The 16,037-nt window shown below is 33.5% G+C and overlaps 2 protein-coding genes across 2 annotated transcripts; one reads left to right on the top strand and one right to left on the bottom strand.

Annotated features, from left to right (window-relative positions):
- The first annotated feature begins 2,011 nt into the window (after positions 1 to 2,011).
- LOC147399615 (uncharacterized) lies at positions 2,012 to 6,270 on the top strand. Its single transcript, XM_086445050.1, has 6 exons — positions 2,012 to 2,378; positions 3,142 to 3,238; positions 4,186 to 4,355; positions 4,759 to 4,834; positions 4,939 to 5,000; positions 5,958 to 6,270. Exons 1-5 carry the CDS (start codon positions 2,232 to 2,234, stop codon positions 4,953 to 4,955), a joined length of 507 nt encoding a protein of 168 aa, XP_086301176.1. The 5' UTR covers positions 2,012 to 2,231; the 3' UTR covers positions 4,956 to 5,000; positions 5,958 to 6,270.
- Positions 6,271 to 9,967: 3,697 nt separating this feature from the next.
- On the bottom strand, positions 9,968 to 10,793 carry MEE60 (maternal effect embryo arrest 60). Its single transcript, XM_086445049.1, has one exon. The coding sequence runs from the start codon at positions 10,613 to 10,615 to the stop codon at positions 10,106 to 10,108; it is 510 nt and encodes a 169-aa protein (XP_086301175.1). The 5' UTR covers positions 10,616 to 10,793; the 3' UTR covers positions 9,968 to 10,105.
- Between the last annotated feature and the right edge of the window lie 5,244 nt (positions 10,794 to 16,037).

Genomic DNA, 16,037 nt, shown 5'->3' with positions numbered 1-16,037 from the left:
ACACCCCATCATTGAGAGAATTGGAGATAAGAAAAGAGAAAATAAATGAGTTTCTCTCTATCTTTCTTGTTTGGATTGTTAAGTAAGAGAGAAAAAGAGAAAAGAAAAAATGTGAGTTTTAATCTTTTCAAAAGTAGAGAGTCGTTTTAAAATATTTTATAATTCCAACTCTTTCTCTAGATCTCTTTTAAAATATTATAAAATTTTAAAGTTATCCTAATTTCTCTCCTATCAATCCAAACATGATGGAGAGAAATTGATTTTTTCTTATCTTCTTTTCGCTTGACATCTCTCAATCCAAACATAGTGTTAAGAAACGCGTCGACAGGATTCCTGAATGGGAAATATTTTTAAAAGATTGCCTCCTGATTTGGTACTTGTAAGATTGATAAGGTAGCACAAATACTTCCACGAATATCTTCATTAAATTTAAGCAAAAGCAGAATATATAAAAAGAATATGAAATTGAAAAGTATAGATATTTAAATTTTATAACAGAAAAGTATATATGTAAAGAAGTGGTCAGATTTTAGTTCAATAAAAAAAAAAACAAAAAAACAAATAAAAAACGCATCTTTTAGTCGAATATAATAGAGATGATCACTTTTTTTGTGAGATTATACCATCGTAGACAGTAATACCCCTTGAAAGGGCCACTTAAATAAATAAAGATTGAAGGAGAGTCAATCCCACGACCTAAGTTCAAATCTCATGCCATAACAAAACAAGTCCAAAGGTTTTAATGCATATTGAAAATTAGGTTTCAAAGGAAACTTAATAAAAGAAAATTACTTATAAAAAAAAAATTAATTACGGCCAAATCATAATATCTCCATATAAAAAGATAAATCCACTTATTTTCTTAGTAAAAAAAAAAAAAAAAACCTTGGGATGTGTTTATAAAGAGATCTTGACTTGATTACCATGCATGTAACTTATCTCATTTTGATTATTCCCACAAAAAAAAAAGTTTCACTTTTGAAATTCACTCAAGATATTTTTCTTGTGTATCTCGAAGAATAGAATATATGACTTATTACTCCATATAGTTTCCATCTTACTTTTATTTAATTAATTAATTTATTTATTTATTATTTTATTTTTATTATTGTTATTGGTATTTATCTTGGTTCTTAGATGCCTTCATATCTATTGTTTGAGTATTGGTGATTGTGATCGGAAGGAATCTTAAAGGATATCTAGAACCATCATGTCTCCAAACATTTTTGAGATAGGGTACCAATCCTTGGTTTAGAATTAAAGATCATGAAAAGTGGCCCATTTTCATTTTTTAGCCACACAAAATCTTAAAACAAATCTTTTCTCAATCACTTACATATTTCAATCTTATACTTCTAACTTTAAAATTCCACCACAAAAATTACTTCCAAAATTACCCCCAGAAACTGTTGTGGGACCAGCAGAGATATTCTAGTCTATTCTAATACGCCACGTGTCCAAATAATGAACACAAGTTGAGCACGCGGCGACGCTAACGATTTTTACATGGATTTTTGTATGATCCAGTACTCCTTCTCCTATAATATGTAATATGTTACAATCAATCAAACACCACATCTTAATATCATGATGAAGCTCAATTGGGTCCACATTGATTATTCGTAATCATTCACATTTAGTGACACGCGGCCTATGTTTAAGTAAATTTCTGACATTTTTAACTTAGGTATAGTAGACCTATTTCGTCAAAACGACAAAAAGATAAATCAGATAAGGTCACCGTTCTTTTTTTTTTTCTTTTTTTTTTATTCCTCTGAAATCGGAAAAAAGAGAGAAGCCAGAGGGACTGAATCTAAGTTGTGGTTATCCATTAGAGACACGTGGCAGTAAGATGTTGGCAGTTGACAGTTGGCAGTCAATAAGTCTATTTGGGTGGAAATGAGGGTCCACGTGTCGATTATCAAAGAAACTTTTCTAGAGAGAGAGAGAGAATTGGATATGGTTGCATAGATTAAGGAAGAAAAAATAAAAATAGTAATAAGGGTTGATATGAAATGGGTAGCTTTAAATAACGGCTGAGTGCAGTCTTTTGGTCTTAAATAAGTTTGATTTGATTTGATTGAGAGAGTTTCTTTTACTCTTCACGTGATCTGTCTCTGTTTTTTCTGCAAATCTTATCGGTTTCTGTGTTTGGGTCTGTAGTTGTTGAAGAAGTAAATTGGTTTATAAGGTAGTTTTGTTTGTTGGTTTGATAGAAAAATTCGAAAGAGATGGAAAGTGGTAGGAAACCAGCTGGTTCGTCGTCTTCATTCTCTTCTGATCTTTTTGGTGTTAAAGGGTCTTACTCATCGTCTACTAAGGCCAATTCTTCATCTTCAACAGGGATTTTCGACTCTGTTTTCTCCCCTATATCGACGGTATCGTCTGTCTTCTTGAATTAGTACTTATCTTACTAGTTTTACCAGTTTTGCTTATATGGGTTTCTTGGGTTGGGTTTTTGTTTTTGTTTTGTTTAGAGTATGTTTATCTTTGATGATGTACTTTTGTTTGTGGGCTGTAGATTGTTGACGTTGTTTGGTTTTATGAAGTGGGTTTTTCACCCTTATTTTTTCCTTTCTGGTTGTAAAATTTATGATATTAGTTAAAATCGCTAGAAAGCTAAGATAGCAGTTATAATTGTTGATGGGTTTTTACTTAATTGAACTATTTCAATCAATTTGTAGGGGGGGAAAAAAAGAATTTATTTATCTTTGACGATGTATTTTTGTTGTGGATTGTTAGATTGTTAAAGCTATTGGGTTTTTCATCTTTTTTATTCCTTGTGGTTGTAAAACTTATGATATTAGTTAAAGTCGCTTAATTCGAAGATAAAAGTTATAATTTTTTATGGATTTTTGGCTTAATGGAACTATTTCAATAAATTAATAGAAAAAAAAATAAAAATTTTGAAAGAAGGAGAAGTGGAGAACTGATTTGGATTTTTAAGGGATATTTTTTTTTTTTTCTCTTTCTTTCTTGGGTGTTTTTCTTCTTTTTCTTTTTGGATATGCAAAGTTCCGTTTCCAACCTTATCTGTTTGTAATTCAATTAGATTGGAAATATGGAGAATTTTAGTCCCATTTTTAGTATCCAAGTTTTGCATGGCAAGCTTGAAACTTTTTCATTTCTTTTGGATTTCAGATTCCGGGAAGGGATTATTCACGCTCTGAGGTGAGCGGATCATGGAGAAAGCAGGATTTCGAACCTCAGGTGTCGAACCCCAGACACGGATCATCAGGTTTGTTAAGAGTCTTTGTGTTCTAAAAATCTTGAATATAAAGAGATTTCAACATATTTCTTTTCTTGAATATTGCTCATTCAGAATGATCTCTCAGCACTACCAATTAGGATTATATAAAGAGTTCCGTAAAAAAATTTGTATTTCGTTCTATGTTGTAAATCGTGAATTGCAATATTTAGATTTGTATTGATGATAAACAGGTTATTCTTAAGTTTTCTAGAACTCTTCTACCAGTATGAATCTGAATCATGGTTTTATAACTCGTCTGAGATCAAGAGATATTGCTCGAGTTGTCTCAGTATCAGGCATGGACGGGAGGAGACGTACGGACAAGTCAATTTTTCGGACGAGATTTAAAACGCCGCATTCATTTTTCTCATTTTTGAACGAGACATCTCAAGCATTTTGGAAAACTCGCCCGAGACAACTCGGTATCTAGCATGGACGAGAGGAGACACAAAATCGAGTTTTAAAACCATGATCTTAATTCTAGAATCTTTAAGGCTCGCTCATTAATGTGCCATAGAAATAGTTCTTAGACAACTTCAATGAACCTTTATATGTTATTTGCTTGTTAACATGCACCATAGAATTTTTTGTTTGCGCTCTTGTGAATCCTTTTTTTTTCTTTCTTATCATGGGTATCCCCACCCTTCGGGTGAGACTAATCCCACGGTCACATGCACCGTCCCCTCGGAAAGTCCTATGTGCAACTGGGAGTGGAGGGTCAACTGGACGCTGGAGGGTGGCCCCAAGGAATTCATAGCTTCATGGGGTTTCGAACACTTGACCTACCCTTCCTAAGGAGCTTATCAAGGCTCGGCTTGCCACTAGGCCCACACCTTGGGGTTGTGTTCTTGTGAAACTTACGAGATCCTTCAGCCTCTAAGATGTGAACTATTTCTGCACGGTATCTTCCTAATTCAAGTGTATGTTCTTTTCAGGGAAAAGTTCACCAAAAAGTGAAGGTGAGAACCGTATGAACAATAGCCGAAACTCCATTTTTCAGGATCAGACAGTAGAACCATGCTATCTCAGCTCGTCTCTTTACTATGGTGGCCAAGACATCTATTCAAACCAATCAAATACCCGTGTTTCTGAACCACCTCGTATTGTAAGTATAAATGATATAATCCATTAAGTTATGCTCTATGAAACATTATCTGCAAATATCACTAGTCTTAACCCCATGGTGCACCTCTAAAGCAAATTTTGGACCTAAACCATATTATCTAGAGACGATATTTGGGTGGATTAAAGAAATAAGTTTCAATGATGGAAAAGGGTCTGTATTCGGGTTGTATCGACAAGCATAGCTGAGCCACGTGAATGATACTACCTATTACAAAGGAAACTATGGGACTTGAATCTTAGATTCTTTAGATGAGAGGCGCTCCGTCGTAGGGAACATGAACCTTGACAATCCTATGGATCTTTGTATATTTTTCTAGTAAATGGTATATCATAAGTATAGATGATACAATGTTCTAACGTGTGCAATTATGTGGTTTCATCAGTTCAAGAAGGATGGTGATGAAGATGATTCAAATGGAAACAATTTAAACAGTGCTTCAAGAGGAAATTGGTGGCAAGGTATGATTCTTGCAGAGGAACTAAAAAAAAGAAGTATCTTAAGATGTTTTTGGTTTGTATGGTAGAATTCTAACATGTTTAAGTATCTGATTTCTTGTTTCCAGAGTCTCTCTATTATTAATACAATGTCTACCAAGGCTTGTGAATTCTACATCTACATAATAAGGTATTTTAGTTTAAAATCATTTCAGGCATCTATGGATTTCATGGTTTTTTCTTTTTTCCCCTTGTCTTTCCAATATATATTTTTGTTTTTTTTTAGGAATTGATGTTAAAATACCAATAAAAAGAGAGGTTAAGTTGGAAAGTGATGAATCCTCATTCCATGCAACTTCTGATCCCTTAAAAAAAACACCAAATCAATCTTGACTACATGAATGAAAAAAATTTAAATCTCAGGTTGTGTGTCAAGGATTGATTGTGAAAAATCAACTTTTAAATGTGCATGAACATATATAATACTCAAAAGTTTAATCAAAATTTAGAAGTTATGACGCATGTTTTTAAGATTTGCTTCTAGTTTGCATCTGTTTGTGTGTACAACAACAAAAAAGCTTTATCTGCAGCAACACTTTACTTTAAACGAAGAATAATGATGAGTGCATGTTGTTTTAACCAACCGCATGCATTCATCACAACTCTTAAACGAACCATGTTCCTCTAATCCACTCAGTCCATCATTAAGAGCGAGTTCGTATATGCTTTCACTATCTCCATGCACACTCTTTTGGGTCTCCCAAAGATCTATTTAAATCTGTATCTATGATAAGTTAGATGAATCGTGATAATCAGACTCCCCCACATAGCATTTCAAAATACTCTTGTGATGTGGCATGTGCTAGAACCATAGATTGTATGCCTTGGGATACACAACTGCACATCCCCATAAATATGTGCAGTTGTGTATTCCGATGAAAAGAAAATCTATGGTTCCGGTGCATGCCATGTCAGGAGAGTATTTTGGGTATGCCACATGGGGGTGTCGGATTGTCATCGCTCAACTTAGATTTGCTTTTAAGTTTTGCATGTTTGCTTGAACGTATCTTTCGACATATCTGTTTCTTCCTCGTCTTGAATTCAAGTAGGTTTGATTTGTTGATTTTTTTGTTTGAATGTTTTGCAGGGACTTCATTAAGCCTGGATTAACACTTCCATATGTTTTTCATAATTTGAGATAGAGATGGTATATTAATGGGACTTGCAGTGGCTTTGTTGTTGCTCTTTCTCGAGTGAAATAGATGGATCTTTATATGGTTTCTTTTGTAGGGAGTTTATTACTGGTAAAGATGGTTATGGTGAGAGGGACTTCTGGTTGGAAGTTGAAAAATATAAATTTACCTCTCTCAAGTAGCCTATCTGTATGTTATGAAACAATGTTACTTGTTTAAGCTTCAATAAGCATTATAGCCCGACTATGGGCAGTTATGTTTGTGGAATTTTTTAACTTTTTTTTTTTTTAAATTTCTTTTACATTTTTATTTTAAGTATAAGTGTATGTTCGATTAAGGGGTTGCATTTCGGGAGATGGTTTGCATCCCAAATAAATATTTTAGTTGAATATGATTTGGAGAGCATCCCATGTGGGGAGATGGTAGTCCATCGTATTAACTCGGCCACGATCTGAGATTCATCTGCTTTTCCAATGTTCTAAGTGTATTAATGTTTGCCCTTTAGGACCCTGGTTCGCACTTCGGAATATGGCAAAATTTTGATTTGTGAAAATTTTGAGTTTAATTTGATTTTAGATTGTAAAAAGTCATTTAAAATTTGGTTAAAAATTTAATAAATGGAAAATGTGCAGCATATGCTTCATTCGTGTTTTATTCATTTCGTTTTGAAAATAAAAAATTCAGTCATAAGATAGGGATGAAGAAATTGGTGATAGTAATGGTTATGGTGATAATGAGGACATTAAGATTATAGTTTCATTGATTTTTGTAAGAAGTTCAAACTCAAGGGATAAATCATCAATTTGAAAAATTAAGGTGTAATCTCAAATAAATGTAGAGGGTTATATTATTATTTTTTTTAAAGATAAAAAGGATATTTATCACTTAAAAATGTGGATTTTTCTAGAATTTTGAAGTATGATCGTTTTAAAGTCGACTTATATTATAAGTCGTAGTTTACAAGTTTACACTTTACAACATATAATAAGTTATAATAGTATTTTTTTACCCACTGAATTTCATAAAAATTCGTAAAAGTTATATTTTATTCTTTTCAAATTTAAAATCTGTGAATTATTCAGAAAATTTTAATAATCTGAAGAATAATATTTTCACTGAAAAAAAAATGAAAAATTCAAAATTAAACGAGAGATTGCTAACAAGCTTAGGACACGTTAACAAAATCCTTTTTTGAGTCAGTTTATACTTTATAGTCATTTTTTAGGGAACATCCAATTGCAATTTTCTTGATTTTTGATCCGCATTTTTAGAATTCAAATTTTGGTACGTAACCACTATGCCGCCCTTCTCTCGTTATGATAGTAAACAAATAAATTAAGGATTAAAAAATTGTTGTTATAAGAATAATTAATTTTTTTTTAGTAATTTAAGTATTTCTTTTACATTTTAGTGTTAAGAAGTATGTTGAAGTATCAATTCGGAATTTTTTTGCTATATGCATAAAAAAAACATGGGACATGAGTGAATCGATTAATCATATCTTTATCCATGTTTTCTGATGTTCTCCGAGCAACTCCAATCCGTATTCCAAAGTCTCTTCCATTTCCCTCAACGACTGTTTTGGAGTGCAGAATCCACAAGAACGAGCAATTTTTCCAAACCTCTACCATTTTGAAATTCATGTTTTCAAACTCCGAAATGGAAAATATGTACATCTGCTTCATTTTTAGGTTCTAGAAAATTTCATCCCCCAACTGCCATTATAGAAAATCATTTTGGGTTCTAGGGTCTCCAACACAGGCAACCATCTCAACTCCATTTTGGATTGAATTAAAAAAAAAAATTATGGAAAAGCATTTTAGAAGACATGGTTGGAGTGCAAACCCCTCAATATCTAAAATGGTGGTCCATAATGCTCTTCTTCACCATTATGGAAGATCATTATGGAGTTTCCCCTAGGAGTTGCTCTAAACTCATCTTATCCATCTTTTAATAGATGGATAATTAACGAGTTAAATAAAATAAAGAAAAAGAAAAGAACAGATTTTAGATTGGGACAATTACACACATTTTGCTATGTAAGGCTTTTCCAATCAAGATTTCCATTTTAGATTGAATTGTTGCCCATAATTTAGGGTTTTTTTTATTGTATTTAGGTGGTAGATCTCTCAACCTCCTTTATTTCTTTGGAAAGATTAAGATCATTACTCATTTAAGAAAAAAATTATGTTTGAGGTCCAATAAATTGAATGAACTCAATTAGCTAAGTCGCAATTTTTTTAGTGGTGGCTCTATTTGTGCACCCTAAATGGCTCATTCCACTCATTTACTTGTGATACCCACCTTAAAGACAAAATGTTTTATCGCAAACCCCTAATTCATTTTATTTTATTTTTTGTCTAATTCTCATTGCACCTATCAAACTCATTTATTTTTCTTCTTCTTCTCTCTCTCTATCTCTCTCTCTCTCATTTCTTCTTCTTTGCATCTAGAAAGATTTCAATAAGGATTTTAAGTTCTAATTATACTTGTTTTTCTTATCCTAACACCTCCAATCAAGTCGAGAAGTCATTCACATGAGAGTTTTGTTTGGTAGGTATTTACTAAATCTATTTTGTAATGCTCGATAGGTACCTATTGAATTGATTTTGTAATATTCAGTAAAAAGTTATGTTCGGTAGGTACCTACCGAATATATTTGTTAATATTCGATAAGTACCTATCGAATTTGATAAAACAATTTTGATCTAAACCTACCAAATAAAATTTATCAAAAAATCTTGGAGTCCTTTAATTCAAAATTGCCGTTTTTAATATTTTAATAATTATTTTTTCCATCTTCCTTAGTAATTAAATACAAAATAAATAAATAAATAAAAATTCAAAGACCAACCTTGAGGTCACTTGTGCATTATTCTACCAGTAAGCATCGTTTGATATAATCCAACCCCTGAACTCTTAAGGGTTCAGTTCTCAAAAATACCATGTCGTAAAACCTTGGCACTTGAGTTTATCCTAATAGCACCAAAGCCAGTAATTTGGATATAAGACCTTCATCTGTGCTATATCCCAATATCCCCAAAACCAATAATCTGGCATCCAACCCAAGAACATCTGCTTCAAGCATTGTAGTTCACTAACACCCCACTCATTTGTATAAGCAAAACAGTTCTTTATTTAAGACCAAACTTCAAACATATATCTTGCCCATGTTTGACCTCTTTTAGGTTCTGTTGTGGTATCTGGCCCAAGAGTAACAGGCGTGTTTTTTATGGGAAGAAAGAAGCATCCAGTTCACGAGGTCATTATTAGCATTTTAGGCCATATTTTGTTTTGATGTGGAGTTGTTCATGAGTTTAGTGATCTTCTTTTCAAGAATTTAAATTTCAGGCGGAAGCCCGTTTCTAAGGACACGTAGCTGTAATGCCTTCTCTTTTCTTTCTTTGCTCTTTTTCCAATTTACTTTGGTTAATCAATCTTATATTTATTCACAAAAACAAAAAAATCATTTGAAGTTGGAATTCCTTTCAAAAAAGAAAAAAAAAAATCTTGAAAAAATCATTTGAACTGATTAAATCAAAATTATCGTTTTGGGGATTTTTTTTTTTTTAGTAATTTTGGGGATTTTAATAGTGATTTTTTTCATCTTCATTTATTTATCACACTTGAAGATTAATTAATACTAACAGAAAGAATTAACCTGATCAGGTAAAAATCATTTGTTTTCATAATTTAGGCCAAATTTCTTTCACCTCACATGTTTCTGGTCCATTTTTTACACAATTCCTCTGTACTAAACTCGGACTCCCAAGTATTTATTACTTGGCTACAAAATTTACAATATTTTAGTTATAGTGATAGAATTGCAGATTAAAAAGGAAAAAAATTCCTTTCATTCAGTTACTATCAAGCTCCGCTACGCAGAAACATTAAAAAAAGGCATAATCGACTCAATATCACAATTAATCATATATAATCGAACCCCTTTTAATAGCAAAAACCCTAGAAATTTAAAGAAAATATATTTCCATCACTTCAAGCATATAAATAGAAGCTCATCACTGTAATTTACATAAAGATACCAAATTGCAATGGAAACAAACCCTAAACCCAGAAATTATGGACCAAAAAAAAAAAAACCTTAGCGCGTGAAGGCGTACCCGATTGTACAGATATAGACGAAAAGCCCAGCGGGAACAAAGATCACAAGAGGAACAATGGCTGCGATGCTGTTCTTACTCGGGCAAGATAAAGTCCCGAGCTTGATCTGAACCAAACTGATGAGAGCGAGCATCAAGAACACGCATCCGAATACGGATCCTACAGCGCACGTCAGGATCCCGACACGTAGCATCGTTGTGTTAACGCGAGCCATCATGGTGTTGTGGAAATCGATGTTCTTAGTGATTCTTATTCCTTGTTTGATACAAAGAGCAACGATGCTGGAGAAGAGGAAAGAACTGAAGGAGTAGATTTGAAAGGAAATTAGGTTTTCTGCAACTTGAATTCCAGGGATGCATTTGGAGTCATCGATGAGGCTATTTTGGGGATCTCTAGGGTTCCATGAGAAGCCGATGAAGACTGCTAACGTGAATAGGGAGTTCACGTTAACGATTCCGTCCAGGGCCGTTATGTAGATGCTCGTGCCCATCTTCCTCCGTACGTGTGCGAGAGAGAGAGAGAGAGAGAGAACTTAAATGGAATTTGCTTTTACTTCAGAGACTCAAAACACAGTAGCAGTGTAGCACACAGAAAAGAAAGACAGTAATTAGTGGGCAAAAGACTTGCGTGCACGATAAAGAAATTTTCTCTCTATTGTTGCTGATGTCATTTGCACCACATGTCAAACGATTGTTGGGCTGTGAGAAAAAATAAACTCATGCCTTGTTTCTTCGATTTTGCATATTATTTGAAGAAAATGTTGAAGTGACGTTGAAATTTACATCATTTCACACATTATTGGACGTGGACATATGTACGGAATTATACATGTTTTTCATCCAGCTTCGAATGAAAAATATCTATGATTTTGTGTTCACCTCCATGTTAATCATGTGTGAAACGATGAGCACGACTATCATTTTAAAAAGAGTCATGTTGAAGTAATGTGCGAGTATGGAGGTGTGTAAAAATTCATTAATGCTTTTACTCGTATCTTTTGAGAAAAAAACATTTATGATTGTTATTGAACTCCAAGTCATCATAGTGTGTAGAGCAGTGTTTTGCAAAGTCGCCTTAGTCTTTTCCTTTTCTTCTAAAGAGTGATTTAGAAATGCCTCCAACTTTTTTGTCAGACATTAAAGATAGACCCTATGTTATCAAATCGATCGTTTAGATAGATTAATGAATAAAAATACTTAAAAAATGATGAATTAAAGATGGTTGATTAAATTAATATATATAGAGGAAAACGTTCGATGGCCCTAAAGAGAGTCAAACATTGTGTCAAAATATTTTTTAATACATGAACTAAAAATTTTGGAAGTGACTGGTTTTTTGTGATGATGATTTTTATGGTGAGGATATCATCCTCATCCTCACAAAAAATCAATCTGTTTTAAAGCTTCTTACCCCATCAAAAGTGATTTACAAATAAGTGGCAAGCAGGGGCAGAGCTAGTAAAGAGTTGGTGGGGGCAATTGCTCCCACAGAACTTTGAGACACCCCTATATTTTCAACTAATTACATTTCCCATTTGTCCACACTCCCTCACCTCTCTCCCCATTTGCCCCCACACCCTCACCTCTCTCCAATTTTTGCCCCCACAAAACTTTGAGACACTCTTATATTTTCAATTAATTACGTGCCCCATTCCCTCACCTCTCTCCACATTTACCCCCACACCCTCACCTCCTTCAAATTTTTGCCCCCACAGAACTTTGAGACACCCCTATATTTTCAATTAATTACATGCCCCATTTGTCCCCACTCCATCACTTATTCAATTTTTTGTTAATGACATTGCCTCTTGATCGGGACTTCTCAAATATTAATTGGAAATGAACTAAATATCATTTTCTTTAACTTTTAACTAAAAACCTCTTAATTTCTCCTTAAAATCATTTATCTTCACTATACAACTAACCATAGTTTGCCCCCACTACAGGAAAATCCTGGCTCCACCTCTATCTCTATCTTATTAATGTTTTATAAGCTTCATCATAATATTTTTTTAATTAGTTGGATAATTCGAATCGAGCCACACATCAAAAAATGCATCCAATGTCTTGGATTATAAGCCACAAATCCGCCTATGAACAATTACATCACTTCCATTTTTTATTTTATTATTTTTGAAAACGCTAGATTTCAACTCCTCCATCAAACAAACAATTAAGATAAAAGGAATAACAAATATTTTTTAAAAATCAATACTGATCGCCTAGGAACTAATACAATTTTTTTTTTTCTAGGGGCATACTTTTCTTGAAAACCTATATCATCTCAACCGTCTGTTTGATGGAAAACCTCAACGTGAGGCTAAACTTTTATTTGAAAATATGAATAACATGCCCCATTTGTCCCCACAAAACTTTGAGACACTCCTATATTTTCAACTAATTACATGCCCCATTTGTCCCAACTCCCTCACCTCTTCAATTTTTTGTTGATGACATTGCCTCTTGACTGGGACTTCTCAAATATTAATTAGAAATGACCTAAATACCATTTTCTTCAACTTCTAACTAAAAACTTCTTAATTTCTCCCTAAAACCATTCATCTTCACCATACAACTAACTATAGTTTGCCCCCACTACAAAAAATCTTGGCTCTGCCCCTAGTGGCGGTACACAATTCTTAAACTTGTAAACGAGTATGGGGAACAAATACCTTGTAAGTTTCCCATATTTGTATTAAAAAATTGATGTTAGGGCTGGTCCATCATTGTGCCTATTGTGTGTTGTGTGCATGTCTTATGTGTGTAGATTTCTTGACTGACTTACACTTCACCAACAATTTGAAAAATCGATCTTGCAAATTCGAAGGGGGTGAGGAGACATTAAGAAAAAAAAAATTCCAACTGTGGACCATCAAAGTAATTTTCCTTGTAAATTATAATATGCCCCAAGATGGTTGCATCCAGTCGTTTAAATTTAGGTGTTCATTGACCATCCATTTTCAAACACTTGATTATGTAAGAAAAAAGTTTTTTTTTTTAGTTTTGTTTTTCTTTCAAATCTGATCTAAACTGTAGTAAAAGAGGCCTGAGTTGTTATTTTTGGTCAATATGAAATTCTATGGAGTGTAGAACAAAAACTACAAGAAAATGGGATTACAAAGGATCCGTTCCCACAAAAAGTGCTTCTAGCTTTAACTAGTTCTTTGTTACAGCTTACAAGTGTTTTTCAGAAAAAGCATTAAATGCCCAATAAAGAGACAATGCCTTCATGTGGGCATGTCGAGTGCCCAAAATAACTAACAAAATGTTTCTTGATTAAAATGAACTAATCCTACTAAAACTAAAAGAGCAACAAGAGATTATTAAAATGAATTTTAAAATATTTTTCCCATAATTCACTTACCATCAAGCTCTGCTATGAGGCTTAGACCCATGGCTTCAAAACTAGGTTTGACATCTTGTCTTGTTTATGGATGAGATCTGGTTGTCTTGGATGAGATAAACCATTTATATAATAAGTATTTAAATTTTACGTGTGTATATATAATCCCGATTGACTCAGTCGAGATTTTTAAAATATCATGCAAATCATCTCATTTATCTTGGGAGATTATGTGAAGCTTGAGGCATCGTGTAAATCCGTGTCATTCGTGAACGATACTAAGATGACTCCCCTCGTCTCGATAACAAACAAGATTTGAAATCATGCTTAGACCCATAGTTAAGATGGTTTGCACTTGCTAAGCAACTTTGAAGTCGTGAGTTCAAGAATAGTTTAAGAAGTAGCTCAACTATATAAGAGCATTAATAATCAACTTTAACCAAACCATCAAACACCCAAAATGCCACCTCAGTTTAATTTATAAATGGGTAAATCAAACTTAAACACCATGTGATTTGGCATAATTCCATATCGACCCTTGAACATTTTGACAATTGCACTTACCTCCCCTATAGTTATATAAGGGACTCACTTAGCCCCCTTCCATCTAGGGGTGCAACTTGGTCCGGTTCAAACCGAGAACCGAACCAAACCGATGGCTTTGGGGTGGTTTGGTTTGGTGTGGAACAAGTTGCGGTTCGGTTCGGTTCCGGGTTACAAAAATGGAGAATCGATCAATTTGATCCGGTTCTCAGATCAAGCTTGTATAGAATCGAACCAAATCGAGAACCGAACCCCTATGCAATAAATAAATATATATGTATATAATAATTATTATGAATTATTTAAAGAGTTATTACATAGATTAGTGATCTTTTATGGATAAACAAATGAATTTTTATGGATAGATTTGTGATTTATTATATGAAATTTTATGTTTATTTTTTCATTAAAAAATATTACTTATAACTTATAAAATATTTGCAATCCATGAAACCGAACCAAACCAAACCGACTTTAATTTGGTTTGGGTTGGTTTGGTTCTAATAGAATTTGGTTCGGTTCTGGTTCTTATTTAGTGGAACCGAACCAAGTTGCACCCCTACTTCCATCTACTTGTTATCAACCATAGTTAAAAAATGATTTTTTACATTTTATCCTTTTCAAAATGGTATTTTTTTTATAAACAAAAATATCCCTGTAAACAAATGGTTTCAGGCATAAGAGTGTGAGTGCTTAGATGGGGTTATCTGAAATTTAACACCATCTATGAAAGAGGAGGTAAGTGCAATTATCAAAATATCAAGGGATCAACATGGAATTATGCCTAACCACAGGGCATCAAAGTGTAATTTACCATTTATAAATCTACTTTAACCAACCCATCTTATATCACAAACGCTGGGAATTTAAACAAGCCAATTTTTCTTAATAGCATAAACGTTAGAAATTTGAAGCGAATACATTTTCCATCCTTTGTATAATATAAATAAGAGTCGTGCTGGAATAACATTGAAATTGACATCGTTTGGGATGTTGGTATGAACAGAACCTTAGATGCTTCTCACTCGTATCTCAATGAAAAGACACATCCACATCAGCAATGATCCAAACAATATCAATTTCAATGTTACTTCAGCATTTTCCTACAACTAAAAAAGAGTCGTGTTGGAGTACCATTGTTGAGGGCATTTCTGACATGAATGTGTCATAATCATAAATGCTTTTCTTTGAGATGTGAACGAAGTCTTGATGAAAAGCATTTATGATTATGACACATCCACGTCAAAAATGTCCACCCCACAATGTTGCTTCAGCATTTTCAACCTTGAGTTTGGCTTGGCCTAAGTAACATAAGTTAGGCACCCAACTCTGAAAGAATGTGGGACACCAAGTTGTTAATGTTGGAAAAAATCTACATTTTTTATCCAGATTTTTGTGATCAAGTAGGGATATTTGAGCTACGATTCAAGTGGGTCCCATTAATTTTTTGAGGCTGGACCACTTGGAAACTTATTCATCTCATTGAAGAGAATAGTTTCATGTATTAAGTTGTCAAAAATCTATTATGGGTGAATGACAAATCGACTCCTAAGAACCCCTATTAGCCATGATTTGTTGTATGTGGTTTATAAGATTATTGAATTTATAAAAGAAACTCTTTAGTCCCACATCAGATAGGAATAAAAAATTGTCTAGTTCTTATATAGAACTTCTTATATCATTTAAGTATATATGAGAGAGAGACTTAGATAAACCCACGCACACGCACAAGGGGCCCATGGGCTCAAGAAGGATTTGATCTATTGGTCCAAAATATCCTAATGCCTATGCGCGCACAGGGGAGGTGCAAATTTCGTCAATTTGGCTTCACGTGGGTGTGCGCGACGGATCCTTTCCTAAGAGACACCTTGTCTCTTAATTTTCTATAAATAAGTCATCTCAACCTCAATTTTATTCACTCAAAAATTGTAATGCAGCCTCTACACATGTAATCGTTGTATCCTGGGAGACAATTGTTCATTGATCCATTCCGTGTGCACCAAATTGCGGGAACAAAATTGTCTTAA

The sequence above is a fragment of the Akebia trifoliata genome, chromosome 6, assembly GCF_017979445.1.
Source record: "Akebia trifoliata isolate Shusen 1 chromosome 6, ASM1797944v1, whole genome shotgun sequence".
NCBI classification, from domain to species: Eukaryota; Viridiplantae; Streptophyta; class Magnoliopsida; order Ranunculales; family Lardizabalaceae; genus Akebia; species Akebia trifoliata.
The sequence above is the reverse complement of the archived record's forward strand: the minus strand, read 5'-3'. Positions and strand labels throughout refer to the sequence as shown.

What these genes read in the sequence shown, in the direction of transcription:
- MEE60 (XM_086445049.1), bottom strand. Translation starts at nt 10,615, where the DNA reads ATGGGCACGAGCATCTACATAACGGCCCTGGACGGAATCGTTAACGTG.
- LOC147399615 (XM_086445050.1), top strand. Translation starts at nt 2,232, where the DNA reads ATGGAAAGTGGTAGGAAACCAGCTGGTTCGTCGTCTTCATTCTCTTCT. An exon ending in CCCCAGACACGGATCATCAG is followed by an intron (nt 3,239 to 4,185) that starts GTTTGTTAAGAG and finishes TGTTCTTTTCAG; the next exon opens with GGAAAAGTTCACCAAAAAGT. An exon ending in TTTCTGAACCACCTCGTATT is followed by an intron (nt 4,356 to 4,758) that starts GTAAGTATAAAT and finishes TGGTTTCATCAG; the next exon opens with TTCAAGAAGGATGGTGATGA.